The sequence below is a fragment of the Prunus mume genome, linkage group LG7 (genome assembly GCF_029339155.1).
Source record: "Prunus mume cultivar Tortuosa linkage group LG7, ASM2933915v1, whole genome shotgun sequence".
NCBI classification, from domain to species: Eukaryota; Viridiplantae; Streptophyta; class Magnoliopsida; order Rosales; family Rosaceae; genus Prunus; species Prunus mume.
The window spans coordinates 2,304,101-2,327,098 of NC_142704.1; the positions used below are offsets into that span (position 1 = coordinate 2,304,101).

The window sequence follows — 22,998 nt, forward strand, 5'->3', positions numbered from 1 at the left end:
TCAAAGTAATGACGCCTCTCTTTAAACCAAATTAACTAAGAGGTGAGCAACAAGCAAAGTCACAATAGGAAAAGATAATATTTTAACTTTAATTAAAATAGAGTTGAACTAGGAAAGTAATCTCAAGAGATAAAATCTAATCTTATTAAAAATAAGATTAAGATAAAAATACTTTGAGTGAAAAAAACTCAAACTAGGAATCCTATAATGAATGCATGATTATGTCATGATTTACCTGAAATCAGATTCCTCATATCGGTCAAGTCATGCTTTGGAAACCTGAGATTGAATGTGTTGCGCCAAAACGTCTAGTAAACGATATTCACACACTAACTCCCAACCTATGCTAGAGTCTAGGAAATGACAATACAAATTTCATACTAACAATCTCCCCCTTTGGCATTTCCTAGACAAAACACCTATTACAACTCAAAAGAAATTACATGGGATTTAACAAATGAATTCTTATTCTAAGCTTGAAGCCCTGAATCCCTGCACATTATGAAACAACAAAACCAGTGAAGCATGTGGGAGAAGAAATGTAATTCAAAGCAAATTACAACACAACTCCCCCTTAATTCCATAACACAATCTCTCCCCCTTAATTCCATAACACAATCTCTCCCCCTTAATTCCACAACACAATCTCTCCCCCTTTTTGTCAGGAAATCCAAAGGGCAAATAATGAACATAAGGGAGCATATATAAGAGGGAATAAAAATTAAAAAAAATCAGATTGCATTCCCAACATATAAAGACATAGAGAATAACCAATAAAGCATGTAAGAGGCTTTATCTTGAAAACAAACAGAATTTTTTTTTTTTTTTTTTTTTTTTTTTTTTGGGATAAGCGACAGGAAAATAGAGAAATAATGAGAAGTTGCTAAGAACCAAAACATACAAAAACAAAAGCAATACACTCAAGACAGAAAGCTCAAAACAATCAAGACATAAAACATACTGTAGATGCAGACCCAAAGTTCTCTTGAAGATATAATTATTTTCCATTCATAAACATGCCAAGTTTGTGGGTAAAGAATGAAAGAAGCAACAAACCCTTTGTTGTCTTGAACGCATGTGAAGCAAAGCATGTCAGGGACAAACACACGACAGCACACAAGACTCACAAACTCACAGAGAACAGTAGAGGCATACCACAGTCATGGTGAAAGATAAAAAGGCACCAAATGAGTCTACCATCAAGGAGCAAATGTGTTAAATGAACTCTTTTTCAATTAAGCACAAAAAATATGTCCACACAAGACGAATCCCACCAAAGATTGCACAAACACTAAGTGCATAGTAAGTATAAGAAGATCAATTTATATATATATTTTTTAATACGAATTTTGTGGCTCACTTTATCTAGCTTTCGACATGATCCATGTAACGGATGGTCAATCAGTGTGCTTACGTCAGATGATGGAGGCAACTGGGTGATGAAGCACCCCTGGGAAATACTGATCCGAATCATGAAGGCTCCAAAGATAAGCAAGGATAGCAAACCATCACAACCTGTTGACTCGAACCTCGACGTTGGTTAGACAAGAGGCCCGGTTACTGAGCAATGAGTGGTTGACACCTTTTTTTTTTTTTTAATTATAATTTTATTTTTATAAACAGATCAAGAGCTTACGCACAGTAGTGTTATGGCAATCCAAAGAGAGACAAGTGCATGATAAGAGATATTCAAAGGACTTCAAGGAAAAGAGTGTGGTGTGAAAAATAAAAATAAATAGATGGATAGATCATTTAATGAAGTTTATAATGCACCAAGACAATGGAAACCTTTGTGTGAAGCTGAGAGTGTAAGTTCTTAATATAGTGCAATGTTAGAGCCCAATCTAAGATCAACAAATACGTTCAGACAGTTACAGGATTGATACACCTTAACAATCCTTGCACGAGCTGGACAGATTTATAAACACAGAAATTAATTGAAATAACAAAAAACATGAAAGAGGCTTTGGCATGCAATAGACTCCAAATTAATCTAGAGCACATATACCTAAAGACTTTCTAAGAGTGTCAAATCGAAGATTATCCAAGGGTTTTGCAGCAATACATTTAAGATCCAAACTTTCTAAAGCAACGGGTTCATGCACAACATTAGTGGAGGAAGACATACAATTATGATTTTCCTTTTCCTCCAAACTAACTTTGTCTTAGTTGACGGCAAACAATGAAAAGAAGATAGTTTGGATAAGCGGTTTACCTCTTTCATAAGATTTGAAATCTTATGTTGGATACTTACTTTTCCACCCATGCCATGAGAATTTGAACGAACAAATTCGTTTCGAAGCTTATTGCATCTCGGTCTTATGTGCCCACGAGTTCCACAAAAGTGACAAATTGGAATAAATTTCTTGACTTCATGAGAGGCAGAAGGTTCAATAGGTGAAGTGGATTTGACAAACTTTGTTTTAGACACAGCGGAAGACTTATTACTTGGTTCAAATCCCAAGCCTCGTTTGTCACCATCTCTTCGTCCCATGCTAATCATCTTGTCAATTTTTTCTGCACCAATGGTTAAAGAAACAATCCTTTCTTTTGAATTTTTAAGTTCAAGTTCAAGGGCTTTGTTGTCAGAAGTTAGAGAAGCAATTAATTTATTCTGATCAGTCAATTTTTTCTGCAAAAACATCAATTTTTCGTTCATACCTGCACTTACCTTTTCGGAATCTGCATCAGGGGATTGAAACTCGTTTGCAATCCTGCAATTTTCCAGCTTCAGCACAGCAACTTCTTTGACGAGCTCACTATTTTGTTTACTGAGCTTCTGAGATGCAGCCAACAAATCATCATATTTGTTCATGATAAACTCAATATTTATACCTGTACAATCATCATCCTCACGTGATTCATCCAAGCTAACTGTGGTTATAAGTGCAACCGTCTTTTCATCATTCTCGCATTCCGATTCACTATCACTCCAAGTAGTATGCATTGCCTTATTCTTGCCATCCTTTTGTTTCTTTAAGGTGTTGGCACATTCCGAAGATATGTGTCCATAGCCTTCACATTCGAAACATTTGACCTTTTCTCTTGGATTCTTTCGTTCATTTAACCTGCGAAATTTAGATCCACCATCAGTATAGTTAACAAACCTATTTTTAGAATTTATACCTTTTGAATCTCGACTCCTTGGATCATGATTCTTGAGAAAGTTCATGAATCGTCTTGTGAGAATCGTTAATTCCTCATCACTGCAATCTTCATTTGAATGCTCATCATCTTCTTCATTCACAACCTTGAACGCAACATTTTTGCTCTTTTTAAGAGGTAGATGTTTCATCTCATAGGTTTGTATGGACCCTATGAGTTCTTGAACTTTCAAGGTGTTCAAGTCACGGATCTCTTCAATAGCCGTGATCTTTGGTTGAAACCGTTGAGGCAAGGATCTCAAAATCTTTTTCACAACTCTATCTTCTGGAATTTTTTCACCTAAACCTGAACAAGCATTCACAATTACACAAAGTTTAGCATAAAATTCAGAAAAAGTTTCATTCTCATCCATCATAAGTGTCTCAAACTGTAAAGTGTGCATTTGAAGCTTGGCTCCCTTGACAGTATCTGTTCCTTCATGAGTAACCTGCAAAATATCCCAAGCTTCCTTAGAAGTATCACAAGCACATATATATTCAAATTGATCGGAAGAGACAGCAGTAAATAAAGCATTTAACCCCTTTTGATTATTAGTGCTGTGTGTGACTTCTGCAGTGGTCCACTCCTCTCTAGTTTTGAGGACTGTGGTTTCTTCATCTCCTTTTCCGATCGTCTTTGTGGGTTTAGGAAATCCATGAACCACTGTGCTCCATACACGTTCATCTAAGGACCAAAGAAACGACTTCATTTTGGCCTTCCAAGCGCCATAGTTGTTGCCATCGAAATATGGTGGATGTGCAATTGAGCCCGAGGCACGATCCATCCTAAGGTATGTTAGATCTTGCTGAGTATGTCCAGCAACCTGCTCTGATGCCAATTGAAAATACCTGCAGGATGACTCAAAATGCCTAGAGAAGGGTGAATATGCCAATTTAAGATTCTAATCAAATAAATAAAAATAAACTTTGGTAGCAGGATTGATATGGCTTATCAATCCTGTAACGTGCTGGGCATAAAATAAAAGAACACACAGAGAATTATTTTACGTGGTAAAACCCCACCTCTGGGGAAAATCCACGGGACTCCTCAGTCCAACACAAATCCACTATAGAACGATGATTACAAGAAGTACTCACACACTTATCCTAGACACATTCTAGATAATGTTTACCGACTTCTTCGTAACTCAACTTCTGTCACGGGATGATCTTCGACACTCCTTATGTTGAACGCAATACTGGCCACGATTGCTTCAAGCTCACCGGAGGAAAACCGCCACCACGGTCTTGGTGCCCTCAACCGTATGAGTCACCGACATGCATATGAATGCAATATGAATGATTAAAGTGTTTGATAAATCACCAAGTAAAACATTGAACACTTGATGATTTATCTCAAATATACGCACAACAGCTTTTCTTAGAATTCTATATGCTCAGAACAAATATCTCAAAAGCTGTCAAAATAAAAGAATGTTAATGATCTTTTATACAAGGCTTGTTATCTCTCAAGAGAGAGAAACCTAATAGGCCACGAATCTTCAATTTCCTATTGCACCACAACCTATCATCAATAAGAGATTTGATTCACATTGGACTCAAAGTAATGACGCCTCTCTTTAAACCAAATTAACTAAGAGGTGAGCAACAAGCAAAGTCACAATAGGAAAAGATAATATTTTAACTTTAATTAAAATAGAGTTGAACTAGGAAAGTAATCTCAAGAGATAAAATCTAATCTTATTAAAAATAAGATTAAGATAAAAATACTTTGAGTGAAAAAAACTCAAACTAGGAATCCTATAATGAATGCATGATTATGTCATGATTTACCTGAAATCAGATTCCTCATATCGGTCAAGTCATGCTTTGGAAACCTAAGATTGAATGTGTTGCGCCAAAACGTCTAGTAAACGATATTCACACACTAACTCCCAACCTATGCTAGAGTCTAGGAAATGACAATACAAATTTCATACTAACAATAATTGAAAATACCTGCAGGATGACTCAAAATGCCTAGAGGGGGGTGAATAGGCCAATTTAAGATTCTAATCAAATAAATAAAAATAAACTTCGGTAGCAGGATTGATATGGCTTATCAATCATGTAACGTGCTGGGCATAAAATAAAAGAACACGCAGAGAATTATTTTACGTGGTAAAACCCCACCTCTGGGGAAAATCCACGGGACTCCTCAGTCCAACACAAATCCACTATAGAACGATGATTACAAGAAGTACTCACACACTTATCCTAGACACATTCTAGATAATGTTTACCGACTTCTTCGTAACTCAACTTCTGTCACGGGATGATCTTCGACACTCCTTATGTTGAACGCAATACTGGCCACGATTGCTTCAAGCTCACCGGAGGAAAACCGCCACCACGGTCTTGGTGCCCTCAACCGTATGAGTCACCGACGTGCATATGAATGCAATATGAATGATGAAAGGATTTGATAAATCACAAAGTAAACAAGGAACACTTGATGATTTATCTAAGAAAAATAAGAACTGCAGCTTTCACAAAAACAGATTCAATATATTCAAAAACTCATGCGTTGAAAAAAGCTCATCATGAAAAGGAACAACAATCCTTTTTATTCAAAGCCAGTTTCTCTACCTGGAGAGAAACCCCACGTCACTACACTTCCAATGCAACTATAAGACCCATTCAACTAAGACTTCTAACCTGATGCAATATGAACACCCAATTAAGCTATTCAACTATGACTATTTGTTGTGAATCAATATGGGCACAAAGTGAAGAACATCAAAAACCATTGAGACCACTAATACTATATAATTCGTCAACTTATGCAAGGATTGTTATTCGAGATAACAATCTTTATCAAAGAGATCAAATAGGTATCAATGAAATGTCCTTTTCAAGTCAAGGATGAAAAATAGTATTTTAACTTAAATCAAAATAGAGTCCAACTAGGAAAGTAATCTCAAGAGATAAAATCTAATCCTATTAAAAATAAGATTAAGATAAAAATACTTTGAGTGAAAAAAACTCCAACTAGGAATCCTATAATGAATGCATGATTATGTCATGATTTACCTGAAGTCAAGTTTCTCATATCGGTCAAGTCATGCCTCGGATGTATGGGGTTGAATGAGTTGTGCCAAAACATCCAGTAAACAAGTCTAGGAAATGACAATACAAATTTCGTACTAACAATCTCCCCCTTTGGCATTTCCTAGACAAAACACCTATTACAACTCAAAAGAAATTACATGGGATTTCACAAATGAATTCTTATTCTAAGCTTGAAGCCCTGAATCCCTGCACATGATGAAACAACAAAACCAGTGAAGCATGTGGGAGAAGAAATGTAATTCACAGCAGAATTACAACACAACTCCCCCTTAATTTCATAACACAATCTCTCCCCCTTTTTGTCAGGAAATCCAAAGGGCAAAGAATGAACATAATGGAGCAAATATAAGAGGGAAAGGAGAAAAAAAAAAAAATCAGATTGCATTCCCAACATATAAAGACATAGAGAATAACCAATAAAGCATGTAAGAGGCTTTATCTTGAAAACAAACAGAAAATTCTCTTCTTTTTTTTTTTTTTTCTTTTTTTTTTTTTTGTTTGTTTTGGGATAAGCGACAGGAAAATAGAGAACTAAAAAGAATAATGAGAAGTTGTTAAGAACCAAAACATACAAAAACAAAAGCAATACACTCAAGACAGAAAGCTCAAAACAATCAAGACATAAAACATACTGTAGATGCAGACCCAAAGTTCTCTTGAAAATATAATTATTTTCCATTCATAAACATGCCAAGTTTGTGAGTAAAGAATGAAAGAAGCAACAAACCCTTTGTTGTCTTGAACGCATGTGAAGCAAAGCATGTCAGGGACAAACACACGACAGCACACGAGACTCACAAACTCACAGAGAACAGTAGAGGCATACCACAGTCATGGTGAAAGATAAAAAGGCATCAAATGAGTCTACCATCAAGGAGCAAATGTGTTAAATGAACTCTTTTTCAATTAAGCACAAAAAATATGTCCACACAAGACGAATCCCACCAAAGATTGCACAAACACTAAGTGCATAGTAAGTATAAGAAGATCAATTTATATATATATTTTTTAATACGAATTTAGTGGCTCACTTTATCTAGCTTTCGACATGATCCATGTAACGGATGGTCAATCAGTGTGCTTACGTCAGATGACTGGAGGCAACTGGGTGATGAAGCACCCCTGGGGAAATACTGATCCGAATCATGAAGGCTCCAAAGATAAGCAAGGATAGCAAACCATCACAACCTGTTGACTCGAACCTCGACGTTGGTTAGACAAGAGGCCCGGTTACTGAGCAATGAGTGGTTGACACCCTTTTTTTTTTTATTTTTAAATTATTATTTTATTTTTATTTTTATAAACAGATCAAGAACTTACGCACAGTAGTGTTATGGCAATCCAAAGAGAGACAAGTGCATGATAAGAGAAATTCAAAGGCCTTCAAGGAAAAGAGTGTGGTGTGCAAAATAAAAATAAATAGATGGATAGATCATTTAATGCAGTTTATAATGCACCAAGACAATGGAAACCTTTGTGTGAAGCTGAGAGTGTAAGTTCTTAATATAGTGCAATGTCAGAGCCCAATCTAAGATCAACAAATACGTTGACATTCTACAGGATTGATACACCTTAACAATCCTTGCACGAGCTGGACAGATTTATAAACACAGAAATTAATTGAAATATCATAAAACATGAAAGAGGCTTTGGCATGCAATAGACTCCAAATTAATCTAGAGCACATATACCTAAAGACTTTCTAAGAGTGTCAAATCGAAGATTATCCAAGGGTTTTGCAGCAATACATTTAAGATCCAAACTTTCTAAAGCAACGGGTTCATGCACAACATTAGTGGAGGAAGACATACAATTATGATTTTCCAAAGAAACATAAGGATGTCAACCATATAGTTTGGATCAATGATAAATCAAATTCTCAGCTTCATTCAACAGATTATTGACATTATGGTGAAGTTAACACAATCTACCATATTTTTCAAAATAAAATTATTTGGCGACTCATTAGTTATACACAAGAGGGCTTGTCACTTGTAACTCTTTTTGTTTTCCAAATACATTGTATCATATGATTGAATTATTGTGAATTATGAAGGTACATTGACAAAGGAAGGCAGATTGGGTTTTAAATTCCCACGAGCCGCGAGAGTCATTTGGAATTCATTTCAAATGGAATTTTGATACCGATAACTAGCCTTTATTCTAGTGGCACTTTATTTCTCAACATTATAAAAGATCTCGAGTTCGAATCGCACATCCGTGTTTAGAAAAACTGAGAGATATAGATGGTCCTATTTAGGAAGCACTACTGGATAAGGACTGGTCCAATTTAGGATGGGCCCTGTTCTTCTTACGTTTTGGACAACTAAGCCAAATCAGCCCAGAAGTCATAGAACAGCCAAATCTTGTTGGGCTTTCAGAAGATACTGGCCTCTGGCCTGGATGTGAAAATTATCCAACACCCATCTGGCTGAAATTTCAGCGATTCATTATTGTGTGCTTGTTTTTTAGCTTTTATATATCGGAATGGTTGCATAATAGAAATGAATTGGAAAATTCCAAATTCCAAATGGGCTTCAAACACGTGTACGCAAACCATAAAATTCCAAATGTGCTCCGCCCCAAATTGAAACAAACCAAACTAAATCGGTGCAGTTTGGTTCGGCTATAAGTTGCATTTCCAATAAAAATTGAATCAATCTAAATCTAAACCAACTGGTAATTGGACCGAACCGATTCGTGCTCAGCCTTAGTAATTATTGTAAACGAAAAAAAAAAAAAGCGTAGGATCCTTCGTGATGGCAGCATGGGAGAGACCATCAGAGACTCAGAGGTCTGGTTAATATGGTGGCGGAAATGTAAATAAACCCAATATGGTTAATATGAAACACACCCAAAATCAACATCAAAGTCAACTTTTTGGGTGTGTTTATAAATGGGTTTTAAGTGTGTGTAATGATGAGTTTTGGGTGTGTTTATAAAGTATTTTGGGTGTTGTTTTTTTATAATTTCAACCTCCATTTTGGGTGTTTTAGTGATTACAAATAGGGAAATGGGGTCCAAGAAGCTAAGGCTAGTCTGAGATTCATAGGTCAAGAACCACTTAATTACTAGTAAAGTTTAACTTTACAGAGTAAAATCCGCTGCAAACAATTGTGATTTGTGCCTTTTTCAAAATTTTAAATTTTATTTTTGACCAAAAACAAAGAAAAGACAGGATGGATTGATAATTGATGCGTGTGAAGGGATATGGTTATGGGCCATGGATCAACAGACCTGCAGGGACCCACCTCAATTCACCTCGTGGAACCCTAAAAACCTTCTCCCGACACATTTTAGGTGGTCGATGGGCCCATCAATGTGGGCCCCCTTCAGGTTATAGCCTCACTCTCTCACCCACCCGACCTTCAAACACAAAGGACGCTGCCCTCAAAAGTGGGTCAATCGCCCTATAGGATTTTCTTTGCAGCAGTTTCATAGGGTTTGAAAAAATAAAGTATCTTACGTGCATTCATGGAAAAACAAGTAACGAATATATCATATCATGTTTTACATGCACCGACACTTTGGCATATGTATTTTTTTTTAATTATTTATAAAACCTCTCTTTTTGTTCATTTCATTTTATTATTATTATTATTTTCTTTTATATAAAAAGGATGAGAGAATCGAACTTAAAACCTCTTAAGCTACAAACTCTTTTTTATTTAATTATTTTTTGATTGATAAAGGTAGAATAGACACCAATATCTTGACATAAATTTCTTCTAGTGCTAGCATTCTCTGTTTTGCTTTTGTAGTACAATGCATGATACATGTTGTGGTACGGTTGTGAGATGAGAATCGTCGGTCGATCTACATCTACGCGTAAGATGTGTATCCACATTAGAGAGTTTTTTGATATTTGATAGGCATTTATGCTTGGGGTTTATTGTTAAATGAGCTCGAAATCAAAATCATTAGTAAAAATTGACCCTTTTTATAATAAATAAAAAAAGAAAAGAAAAAGGAAAATTGTATGGTGGATACTCTTAAAACATCTCAACCAACATCTTACTTTTCGGCAAAAAAAAGAAAAGAATAAGAATTGTTTAAGTCATGCAAAAAGGTGTAGTGGACTATCTTTATGCAAAGAAACATTATAATTTAAATTATGAAAAGTGATTTTTAATTTTACATCATTTCATTATAAATCCGTTACCTTTTGAGCTTTCTTTTAGTCTCATCTTAAATTAAAAAATAAAAATTACCACTTCTGTTAAAATAAATTAAAATCCAATAGCTAGTTGTAAAGCAAAGGGTGGAGTGTGGCGGGCGATTGTAGCCAATACTCCTCAAAATAATACCTTTTTTTATATATGAAAAAACTTCTGTTGATGATGGTAACGTTTGCCTCTTCAATAATTGATATAGGCACTGCCAAATTTGCTTCTATTAACCCATCAAATCAAACTGTATGTTTGGAAGATACATTTACAAGTCAGATGAGAGAGAGTGAGAGAGAGAGAGAGAGAGAGACGGAACTGTAACTTGGTCTTGATGGGGATGCTTTCTTACTCTAAGATGGTATATGCATGCACCAAATCAAAACTTGCCATACTTCTTGTTTATTTCTTTGAAACATAGATACTATTATTACCTCTATTAATATAATAATATTTGTGGTCCTGTAATAAAACAAATATTATGCATAATTAAATATGTTTTTGCATCCTAATAAAAAAATTATTGAAGCCCTCCCTCTCTGCAAAAGACACGAGTAAACTTCAATTTATATGTAATATAATAAAAATAATAATAATAAAAGGAGAGAATGAAGCAGTGTTTTGTTCTTGACTTCTTCTGATGTTCGAGAAATCTAAACCATGCTAATTAAAATTCCTAATCCTACAGTCAATCCAAGGAAGAATTCAAAAGGCCCCATTTGGGACCTATAGATAAAAAATAAAAAACATTATTTATTAGAACAGGTGAGCTATGACTCATTTGACTTGGTCACGTTAGGTTGTTTTTTGTTTTTTGTTTTTTGCTTTCTGTTGGCAACATTATTATTTTGAGAGTGACACCAGATACCGTGGTCATGTTCCTAAATGTCAATTTCACCTAATAAATGCATGATAGGAAAAAATAATAATAATAATAAGGTAAAGAATAAAGTTTGAGAGAAAGCAAAACGAAAAAAGCGGTGGCAGTGGAGGGGCCATTCGGGTGCTTAATAATGTGCCAAGAATCATGCTACTAGGCTATATATACCTCTCTATATTTGGGTGCTTAATAAAAAGCACCTTTCCAACCAATATCCCTCTATATTTGGGTTATAGGCTATATATGATCCTCAGCAGATGTTAGATTGACAGTTTGAGTCGTTAGATTGACGAGTTCATTTATTTAGGTATGAAATCCAGTCATTCTTATAGACGAGACGCGTTGAGAAAACCTCACTCTCAAATCAGGAACGCTGCATAAAAAAGGGCAAATTGCGTCGGATGGAGCAATAGAAGTAGCATTTTGGACTGTATTATTTAACTTTATCATATGTAATCTATGGAAAATCTAGGCCCTGCCAAATTGGTCAGAAGACAAACCACCATGGTTAAAAGAGCAAGTTCCAGAAATGGAATGAGTGAATTTTTGCCTCATGGAGCAACATAAGCACATGGATCACACCATCATATTCATACCAAACACCAACATGTATTGTTGTTGGGAAGAATTATAAATGAATAATTTAACTGCTCAGACAATTGTGGAAATGTATAGCCTACAACTTTTGTACACGAACATTCTTTTTTGCCTTTCTAATGATTGTTTGACAGTGCAGAGACTCCCCATGACACAAAATTTTGGAATGTAAAAGATAACAAATTAAGAAATAAGCCTAAGAATCAATTGGAGGAAGGGAAAGAAGAAGCAAGAAGAATAAAAAGAAAAATGCGAAAGAAGCTGCTTCCATTCTACATTGATCAAATGGTGCTATATTTCACTGATCTCACCCTCTTTACATAAACCAACATCTATCACCATTGTCCCTTTCTTCTTTGACTCCATAACCCTGCAACAATTTCTTCTCGGAGACTGCCAACACACACACACACGAAAACAAAGCAAAAGAAAACACGTTGATCAGTTTTCGATTTTATAGTACAGTTCACGGACATCAAAGAGGCAGTGGTGAATTGTAGTGCAACAGTGAGTGTCGAAAATAACAAGTTCAATGGTGATAGTTTTGGAACAAAGGAAGCAATACAAGCTCTTGAAAAATACTTACTCTCTCCCATAGATGCGGGTCAGGCTTCTTGTGAACCTCGACTTTGTCAAGATCAGCAGGATCAGCCATCTTCCACTTGCAGTGGGGATGAGGGACACGATGCTGGACGTACTCACTGATTGTTGAATTCATCGTAGCATTAACTCTTACCTTTGACATATAAAATACAAATGGTTTCTGGCAAGGGTTTCGGCTAACTGGACGAGTGTTGAATGCATATGCTGTGTAATCTGCTCTTTTGTACCAATTCAAAAACGTTCGTGAAGGCATTTCCATCTCACGGGGTGAAAAGACTCCTCGAAAAATTTGAACAGCAAATCCCCAAGAAACAGAAATGGTCCAACTCTTTGACTTGTCATAGCAGATGGATTGTTGCATGATTCCTGCTGAGTCCAGCTTCACTGGTACAAGAAGCCGCTGAAGGGCTTGAACGCGGGTCGTGTTGGGGAAGATGGGCTCAACCACATCAAGGTGATGCATTGTCACTAAAGGTGCCACCGGATGTGCTGCAAGGAGCCCGAACAGGTTGCCGTACACATCATACTGAGAGCCATTGATAAGAAAGACACTCACCGTAAGTTCACACAAGATTGATATGAATCTAAAATCTAACCCTGGAAAAAAAAAAACATTACTGGCAAAGGAATGTACAAGCACACTGCTGCTAATTCAATCAACCCCTAAAACTAGGACCTCATTTTGCAAACTAGAGATGAGGCTCTTGCTCTATTTAGTACACAAATTGGAAGAACCGCCCAGTGGAAATTGGAAAACTAGACTCAATTTTTCTTAACCAAGCCTACACAACTACCAGTCTACCATTAAGTGCAATTCCATAAACGTTTCACAATTCAGGCCATGCGGGCAACAAAAATAGGGCGGCTTCAGAAAGTAACATATGAGGGAGAATCGCTCAGAAGTGTAAAAATTGGGTCCCATTTTAGCTGTCTCCATTGCAAAGCCAAAAGCATGACCATTCCAGAACACCATGTTTAATCTGACCCCCAGATTCTCCTAATAGAATTTAAAGAAAAAAAAAGGTAAAAAAATACCGAAACCGACATTTCGCTAATGAACTCCCTCACTTGCCAAAATGAAAGCTACATTCATTCAAAGCACAATATATACTGGATTATACCGGCTTGCAACATTTGACAGTGCCGGCCATGATTATATGCCAAAATTGAGCTTAAAGTCACTCAATGTAAAAGAAAAATACCGACTGTAGAAAAATGGACCACAATAAAATTTTACCCTTTTTACCTTTTCTTTAACAAGAAAATGAGGAATAATAACTACCCCATAATTGGGTTGGCAGAAATTGAAGTTTTCCATTCAATGTTTTGACTGTACAATGCTCAGCAAAGGAGCGTGACGTCCACGACCAACAACTGCTCGTGGGGCAAGAAGTTTGATTTCTGGCGTGTAGTGAGCTGTGAGACAAAAACCTGGTCTAATCCTTTACACACCGGGGCCCCATCCCGTCACCTTCGACCCGCGAGCATTGACAACATTGAGCAAATCACCTGCTTTGATGTTGGGTTGGATCCCGTCAAAACCAACGTCTGGTTTATAGACCAATATTATGGTCTAGCAAACCGACACAAATCAACTATTCGGCTGATATTTCCCGAAACCGGAAAGGTAACGTATCGGGAACGGAATTATCGAACTAAGAAGATGATTAACAGACGCACGCTTTAATTAATGAAACTCAGTAACTTAGTAGGGAAGCCTAATTAAATGCACCTCCATAATTAAAAGCAAAAGAGACACAACTCGGCCCAACCAACATTGACCCTAATTCGTATCGGTCGAAACTCTGAAATCTTCGTAGATTTCAGGTCTAATCCTACATTCCATTGCTGGAATTCAACCCGGGATTTCGAATTCAGAAAAAACCCAGATAAAATCAAACCGGATTACAACTAATTAAAGCCAAAAACAAAAACAAAAACCCCATTTATTGTACGGACCTGGTGAAAGCCGAGTTCTTTAGTGAGTGGGACACCGAGTTCCGCCATGCAAGCCTGCATTCGGTCATCGGAGCCGTACAGTCCCGGGTACCTCTGTATGCACCGGTCTTGCATTTTGCTCAGAGCTTTAGCCAATGGGTAGCTGATGGCGAAGCCGCCGCCGCCGTAAGCCATGCCGTACGAGAAGAAGATGTTCTGCAAGTGGCTCTCCGATAAGCTCCCGATATAATAGTACTGCGTGTGGTCGTATTTCCTCAGGACCCTCACGAGATTGTCGGTGATGAAAACGGTGTCGTCGTCCCCCATTACGAACCACCTCACGTCCTTGAGCCCAAGACGCAGTGTCTCGGAGACGATCCGAGATATCCGAATCGCGGACCGGTGCCCCTGTTTGTTAGTGTACGCGAACCCGGAGGTGTCGCCGGAGATTTTAATCGGCGGGAGGCCGAGGCCTTCAGGTTTTTTATCCTCTACTTGGCGGTCCAGCCAAACTATGCCTCTCATCGACTGGGGCTTGTACCAGAGCTTGATGTAGTTCTTCCTCTGTTTCCAAAGCTTGGCGGAGGCGGCAATGCCGAATACGATGTCGTTTATCTCCGTCGGGTGGTTTTCGTTTATGGGTTGGTGGGTTTTGAGCTGGAGAACCTCGGCCGTCCGATCTTGGACTGTTGTGATGTTGGTGGCAGTGGCGGTGGAGGAGGAGAGGCGAACGGGGTTAAATGGGTCATTTTCATCGGAGCAGGCGGCTCGGGAGGTGGAGACGAGCTTGAGCGTGTAGACGATGTAAGTGAGAGAGACGCAGAGGATGAGCCAGACGAGGAGTTTAGGGGTGGCTCGAGATTGAGAGCCGGGTCCAGGAATTGGGGTCCCTGTGGAGCTGCGCATCTGATCCCAAATTACTTTCTCTTGATCTTTCTGGCTCGCTTTCATTTTTCTCAAGCCCACTGTAGCTCCAAGCTCAACCCTTTTCACTACTCTCTCTCTCTCTCTCTCTCTCTCTCTCTCTAATTGCTGAAAGCAAAGAAAAAAATTCAGGGGTTCTGCAACATTGGTGTTGGAGATTGGAGAATCTTTGATCCCTTTTGGAACCCAATTGGGGGAAATGAATGAGGGACTCAGATCTCTCTGGAATTTCAATCAGTGGTGGTTAAAGATTGGAACTTTATGGAGAAAACAATTGGAGATCAATGTGAATGAGAGAAACCCAGTTGGGGAAAATGGGTTAGGAGTTTTGCAATTCAAGGCAATGAGAGTGAGGAAGAAGATGAAGATGAGTTAGATGATGGTGTTGTTGTTGATGTTGTTGCAGAGAGGTAAAGGTGAGAGCTTGCATTGCTGCCAGGTTGCAGAAGGCTCCACATCCCCGAATTGAGCTACACCGGAAAAATAAATATTTATGTTTATTTTTACTTTTGACTGTTTTGCAACACGGAGGAGAGTGAGATGGGAGTGATTTGTGTCTGAGTGTTCAGATCTGTGTAGCGTGTGAATACGAGAGAGGTGGAATGTTTGGGGGAGTCGGATCTTCTAATATTTGGGTCCCACTGGAAAAGAAGACAGTGGAGATTCAATCGCCGTTTGGGTTGGGTTAGGTCACTTGCATCTTGGTTTGGGCGGTTTGGGTCAGCCTCACTGAGATGAGAAAATAAATAAACACTAAAAAAAAATATTATAAAATTACACACGTATCCAATAAGGGCCTGAAATTTGTTTATTACACTAATCTAAAGATATCATGTGCCTTATCTTGGCCTAATGGCCTGATTATACTTCTGGTTTAATCTGTAAAACTTTAGTTTTTTGGCAATGGTAAATTTGAACCCCACACTGACTCTTTACCTAGTACACTCTTTAGTAACGGAATTCAGTGCACATTTTTACCGAGTACAAAACTGGCAGGGAAATGATACCTAGTATATTGTAAAATTAATGGTTGACTTTATATTTGTGAATACCGATTTTATGAAACATGTAGAAGGGATAAAAACAAATTGAGCCTATTACACTGCCAATTAAGTTTAGTGCAAATCCGACAATCTAAGCAATGAGAATGAGTAGATACGGACTTAGTCAAGTTGGTTAGAGTGAATGTGCTCTTCACTCTACACCCGAGTTTGAATTTCCCTCCGTATAGTTTAAATTATTTTAATACATAATATCGTTTGTATAAAAAAACAAGGAGAATGAATATTTTTCCGTAACATACAATTCTAGTCTCTTTACATGCATAGAATATAGTGCTCCTACTATTCTATCACGTACCTACTAAGCTCTGTTGACTTTGATGGTTTGAGAGTTCTTGGAAGACACCTCCACCACATCGACGTTTTGCAACCTTCAACTTGTTTACTAGGGACAAATGATACAAAAAATTGATCTTGCTTGTGGAGATTTCTCATCACCAAAAAAATTATACACTATTTTTTAGTCTTTTATAATATAATCAATCTTTGCTTTGTGGAGATTTTCCTTATACTAAGAGAAATTCTTAAATTATAGTTCATGTGACATGAGATGAGCGGAGCGAAATATTTGAATTATAATATGATCGGAAATTGAACTACAATTACTATCCTCGTAGAGTTAATCAAGTGGATTTTCAATTTAATCATTTTTTACATAGATAATTCTTGAAAGAAAAAAAAAAAACCTAAAACATGAATGATTCTGATTACGGTTTAAAACTAAGATATCTTTATTTGAGAAAAACAAAGATAGAGAAAGGCTCCACGCCAAAAAATAGAAAGAAAAATAAAATAAAAGGCCCTTTCATTTTATTTGCTGGCTATGGGGTTCGAACCCATGCGCACTTATGTGCAGAAGATCTTAAGTCTTCCCCCTTAACCTCTCGGGCAAACCAGCTTGGATACCATCCCATATGTATTTGGTGAATGATGCATAACTCATTTTTATTAATCTTATAGTAAATGGTTGATGTTTTTTAAAATAAATTAATAAATCAATGATTTAAACCTAATTAATAAAGGATAATGCTTCCCTTTTTACCCATAAGGAGGAACTCCTACTTGCGTACTGATATGACTCAGTCACAATCTGACACGTGTCTCTCTTGTTAAAAATAATTAAAATGAAAAATAAATGTACCTTTGAAAATGATAAATAAAGAAAAAGACGTGTTATATTGTGATTGAGCCACATTAATAGGTAATGAAGAATTCCTCCTAACGAGCAAGAAGGGAAGCATTATCCTTTAATAAATGCGATAGCACATACTAAAGCACAACCCTTTCAAAGATTTTATTGTATAGAATAGACCAGCTACTAGCCAAAACCTTACTAAAGCACCGTCATATGACATCTCAGACCACGTAGTTCTGCGACTACCCTCATAAAGACTAGACCCGCTTATATTTTGGTATCACATAACTCATTCATGACACCATCCATGTGAGTGTGATGCCATCTATACACCAATCGCACGGAAGAATCGCTTGCATTCAAATCTTTGTTGCCTTCATTTTGCAGTAGAACTACTAGTCTACTACTTACATATTACATGGCAGTGATTTTTCAGCTGAAAGAAAGAACCATATTGATCCACAACCTCAACCTTAAACAAACAAGAAAAATGAGAATCAATATTTTGATATGGACTGGCTCTTTGATAATGATATTTGCAGGAGGAATATTTGTCAGTTGGGGTGGCTGCCAATCTAAGCAGTGAGAATGAGCATATATGGGCTTAGTCAAGTTGATTAGAGTGGGGACATTTTGGAAAAAGCAAAGGAGAGAGAAAAATTTTAAAAGAAGCAAAAATAGACAAAAATGCCCTTATTTATTTTTAGATTTCCTAAGGAATTCAATACATTTGCATGTATTTGATTTGAAAGTTGAGTGGTTTTTTTGTCTTTTTTGAAAAAGCTTTGGCTTTTTCCAAAAGTGAAATTTTTTTTATGTCTAAAACCTAAAAAACCTATTAGAGCGGATGTCCTTTCCACTCATGCACTCGAGTTCGAATCCATATTCTCATAATTTAAATTAATTTAATATAGAATATCATTTGTATAAATAAATAAAACAATGAGAATGATGAATATTTTTCCATATATAACATACAATTTTAGTCCCTTGCATGCATAAAATAAGTGCTCCTACTATTCTATCACGTATCTACCAAGCTATGTTGACTTTGATGGTTTGAGAGTTCTTGGAAGACACCTCCACCACGTTGCAACCTTCAACTTGTAGGTCTTTTGCTGTTTACTAGGGACATATGATTATTATAAAAAATATATATTGCTTGTGGAGATTTCTCGTCACAAAAAAAATTATACACTATTTTTTAGTCTCTTATAATATAATCAATCTTGCTTTGTGGAGATTTTCCTTATACTAAGAGAAACACTCAATCTATAGCTCAAGTGACATGAAAATGAGCGGATTGAAATATTCGCATTATAATATGATCGTAAACTAAACTACAGCTACTATCCTCGTAAAGCTAATCAAGTGGATTTTCAATTAAATTATTTTTACATAGATAATTCTTTCCAAAAAAAAAAAAAAAAAGAAGCTTAAAAAGTGAACGATTCTGATAATTAGATTACGGTTTAAAAATAAGATATATTTATTTGAGAAAAATAAGGATAGAGAAAGGCCTCACGCCAAAAAAGAAAAAAAAGAAAAAAAGAAAAAAAGAAAAAAAGAAAAAAAAGAAAAATCAGAAAAATCCTTCCATTTTATTTGCTGGCTATGGGGTTCGAACCCATGCGCACTTATGTGCAGAAGATCTTAAGTCTTCCCCCTTAACCTCTCGGGCAAACCAGCCTGGTTACCATCCCACACGTATTTGGTGAATGATGGATCACTCATTTTTATAAATCTTATAGTGAAGGTTAATGTTTTTAAAAATAAATTGATGAATCAATGATTTAAACCTAATTAATAAATGTGCCTTTCAAAGATCTGATTGCATAGAATAGACTAGCTACTAGCCAAAACACCGCTAATATCTCACTCAAATCACATCGTTTGTCCTTTAGCTAAGCTTTGAAAATAGAATTAGAAGTTTGATTTCCCCTAAGCACCGTATTAATCTCTGATCATTGTGACATCTCAGATCACGTAACTCTCCGACTACTTTTTTGTTGTTGTTACATTGGGAGGAAAGAAACTCATTGGAACTTCGAATCTGAATGTCAAGCAGGGGGAAGGGGGAGGCCACTACTATAATACCTGCTCTCCGACTACTCTCATAAAGACTAGAGCTGCTTATAATTTGGTATCATATGACCCAGTCGTGATACCATCCTTGTGAGTGTGACGCCGTATACACCAGTCGCACAAAAGAATCGCTATTGCATTCAAATCTTTGTTGCCGTCACTTTGCAGTAGGAATATCTGTCAGTTGGGGTGGCTGCCATAATAATTATATATTCCAATGCTGTTAATTAACGGCCAGTATGTTCTATCAATGGGGACAAAGGAAAACCAAATCCCCACTATTCTACAACAGTTCCTTGAGCTCTGCATGGACCAAAATGGCAGAAACCAAAATCCAGGAAATAACAGATAAGAACAAAAGTTTTGCACAAGCCAAAGACAGTGCCCGTGAAGAATCTGTGCAAGCTTAATGATTATGTCGATTTATTATTTTATCTCTCGACAACTACTCTCATAAAGACTAGAGCTGCTTATAATTTGGTATCATATGACCCAGTCGTGATAGCATCCTTGTGAGTGTGATGCCGTGTACACCAGTCGCACAAAAGAATCGCTATTGCATTCAAATCTTTGTTGCCGTCACTTTGCAGTAGGAATATCTGTCAGTTGGGGTGGCTGCCATAATAATAATAATATATTCCAATGCTGTTAACGGCCAGTATGTTCTATCAATGGGGACAAAGGAAAACCAAATCCCCACTCTTCTACAACAATCTAACCTATCCTTGAGCTCTGCATGGACCAAAATGGCAGAAACCAAAATCCAGGAAATAACAGATAAGAACAAAAGTTTTGCACAAGCCAAAGACAGTGCCCGTGAAGAATCTGTGCAAGCTTAATGATGATATCGGTTTATTATTTTATCTCTCTCTCTCTCTCTCTCTCTCTCTCTCTCTCTCTCTCTCTCTCTCTCTCTCTCTCTCTGCAGCCTGTCTCTCCTCTTCAATTTGAATTTCTGTGGAACATTTGTTGGTGTGGTGAGTGGGAAAGTAGTTGATGATGTGGGTAAACATTGTATCTGGATATTGAGCATCAACCCTACGATTGACTTGATGGTGGGGCAAAAATTCTATTACCATATGATCAGTAAAAGGAATATCCACATCATCCATAACTTCGTCTGTTGATTTTAGACTCGTGCGCGTGTGAGGCTCACAATGCATTAACGAGCACCCTCACCAACCATTACATAATTCTTTAAGAAGCAATCTCATAAAGTGGATTGTATAAGTGACATACTTATTTAGTATACTTTGCATCAAAAAGGTCTGTTAGCACCAAATCTCAATGATGAAATTGGAGCAATAACCGTGGAGGGTGCATAATTGGATGTATACTAAACTACTCTATCTGTTTTTCTTTTTTCTTAACCAAAATGATTGTAGAACATTATGTTTCGAATCACACTATCATACAACCAGAAAATACTTTTTTTAGGTCAAAAAAATAGTGGCAAAGTGTGCAACCACTTTGAGCCGGAACTGTTTACGGTAAAACCAAAATATACTTTACAATCATAATAACCTGTCGTATGCAATTCAAATATAGGTCAGCAAAAAAAACAAAAAAAATAAAACTAGTCTCGTGAAACATGTTAAACAACAAAAGTTTCTTGCAGTAAACGTTTGGTTCAAAATTGTCTCTGGGAAAATAAAATCAAAATGACCAAAATGCATACAAGTCCATATGGTTCATGGTTATCAGTGCGAGGTGCATTTAAATATGGACCAATACTATTAATTATAAGGTTGAAAGTTTTACAACATTACTCAGTGCACAACCTCTTCATTTCTTTGACAAAATGGAGGGTGAAGAGTAATTCTCCACTCCACCAATCAATTGCTATTTATTCCCTTCCTCAAATGGGCAGGCGAAGGAGTGGAAAGAAAGGATATGATTGGTTTGCATCTCACCACTTGAGTAAAATTATATGCCCAACCAAATGACACATTTGTTTGACATAATTTCGTGTTACCGTACAATATCATTCTTCTTTTTGGTTTTTAAGTCTGATAACATCAACAAACTTGACGGTGGGATGTGGTTAATGGATATAAATCTGCTCTTTGTCATGGCCATTCTTGGCTTATAATCCAAGTGGTCCATTAAGAGGACAACTTGGATTGGAAGTGAAGGGTAATGAAGACAAAGAGATAATCCGACTCTTATTTGTATTAATATTCGACTCTTATCTCACTATCATATTTATTGATCATCTCTATTATAAATGTAGATCCGACCCGACAGCCTCAATTACAAGAGTAATTCTTTACGTAAAACCAGTTGTAGACAATACAAATTACAATTCACAAAGGTGGATATTGGTCAACAAGGTGGTCAATATTTACTAATTTACTAAGGGCTCGTTTGGGAGTGCTTTTGAAATTGCTAAAAGCGCTTCTAAATGGGTAAAAGCACTTCTATCTTTTAAAAATTATGTTTGGCAGAAATTGTAAAAGCGCTTTGGGTGGGATTCAAAAGCACTTGAAGTGGTTTTTTAAGAAGCACTTGAGAAATGCTTCTTCATAGAAGTGTTGCCAAGTGAATACACGGGAAGCACTTGGCTCCCTTTAATGAAATTTCCAAAACACCAAAAATAACCCTATGTAATTTTCTAAAACGCCAAAATACCCTCATCTGTTCTATCGCTCGCATCGCATCAGACTTCCCTCATCTGTTCTATTGCTCGCATCGCATCAGACTTCATCATGTTATTTCTCTCTCTTGGCCTCATGGTTTCTTTCCAGGTAGAAGATCTGACTATCAATTAAAGGCCATGGCCATCCTTGCTTCTCCTGCAGATCGTAATCTAATCATTAAAAACCATTTGGGTATTCTTCGTTTTTGGATTTCCTTATCTGAGTTATCTAATTGGATATGTTCTTCAATGATTTTTTATTATTTGGATGAAACTGGATCTTCTTTGCCTTGAAGTCCTTTTCATGTTTTTGAATTTTTTATTTAGTGTGTACGAATTGAAGTCTTTTTTCATGGTTTTGATTGATTTTTTTTGTTTTTTGAAATTTGGGTCAATTTGTATTGATTTGTTCGTTTGCAAACTATCTGGAATTAATGCAGCCAAAAGGGTGTTCATAACAAGCTGGAAAGCTGGAAATGTATTGTTTTAAAATAATTTTTCAGTTTTGGGTTAAGAAACTGTAGTGCCATTGTTTTATACTGTTTTCTGAAAATTGTATATGGAAATATTTTTGGAAACTAGAGCCTAAGAAATGCTTTGTAAGTGGGGTATGTGTTCTCAAACCAATTCTTTAGGAAGAAGGAGATTTGCTATACTAGTTGTCATTATATTCTCAAACCAAGCGTTTGAAACTCCTGACCCAACCAAGAAGATAAAACAATGGAATTGGTGGAATTGAACAAAGCATTCTCAAAT

At 36.7% G+C, this 22,998-nt stretch overlaps 2 protein-coding genes and 2 non-coding genes across 5 annotated transcripts; all 4 read right to left on the minus strand.

Moving 5' to 3' along the window:
- Positions 1 to 2,356: 2,356 nt before the first annotated feature.
- On the minus strand, positions 2,357 to 4,586 carry LOC148915204 (uncharacterized). 2 transcript variants are annotated; one of them, XM_089042023.1, is made up of 3 exons: positions 2,836 to 4,586; positions 2,672 to 2,714; positions 2,375 to 2,517 (listed from the first exon to the last, which is right to left on the minus strand). In XM_089042023.1, exons 1-3 carry the CDS (start codon positions 3,926 to 3,928, stop codon positions 2,508 to 2,510), a joined length of 1,146 nt encoding a protein of 381 aa, XP_088898149.1. In that variant the 5' UTR covers positions 3,929 to 4,586; the 3' UTR covers positions 2,375 to 2,507. The 2 variants fall into 2 exon arrangements, with proteins under 2 accessions (XP_088898148.1, XP_088898149.1); XM_089042022.1 differs by having other exon boundaries at positions 2,357 to 2,517; positions 2,672 to 4,586.
- Positions 4,587 to 11,944: 7,358 nt separating this feature from the next.
- Positions 11,945 to 15,922, minus strand: LOC103337556 (uncharacterized). The gene is made up of 3 exons (XM_008240719.3): positions 14,421 to 15,922; positions 12,445 to 12,987; positions 11,945 to 12,251 (listed from the first exon to the last, which is right to left on the minus strand). The coding sequence occupies exons 1-3, from the start codon at positions 15,348 to 15,350 to the stop codon at positions 12,150 to 12,152; spliced, it is 1,575 nt and encodes a 524-aa protein (XP_008238941.2). The 5' UTR covers positions 15,351 to 15,922; the 3' UTR covers positions 11,945 to 12,149.
- A 1,277-nt stretch (positions 15,923 to 17,199) lies between these two features.
- TRNAL-UAA (transfer RNA leucine (anticodon UAA)) lies at positions 17,200 to 17,282 on the minus strand. Its single transcript has one exon. It is a non-coding gene; the product is annotated as a tRNA-Leu (tRNA).
- A 1,843-nt stretch (positions 17,283 to 19,125) lies between these two features.
- TRNAL-UAA (transfer RNA leucine (anticodon UAA)) lies at positions 19,126 to 19,208 on the minus strand. Its single transcript has one exon. It is a non-coding gene; the product is annotated as a tRNA-Leu (tRNA).
- Between the last annotated feature and the right edge of the window lie 3,790 nt (positions 19,209 to 22,998).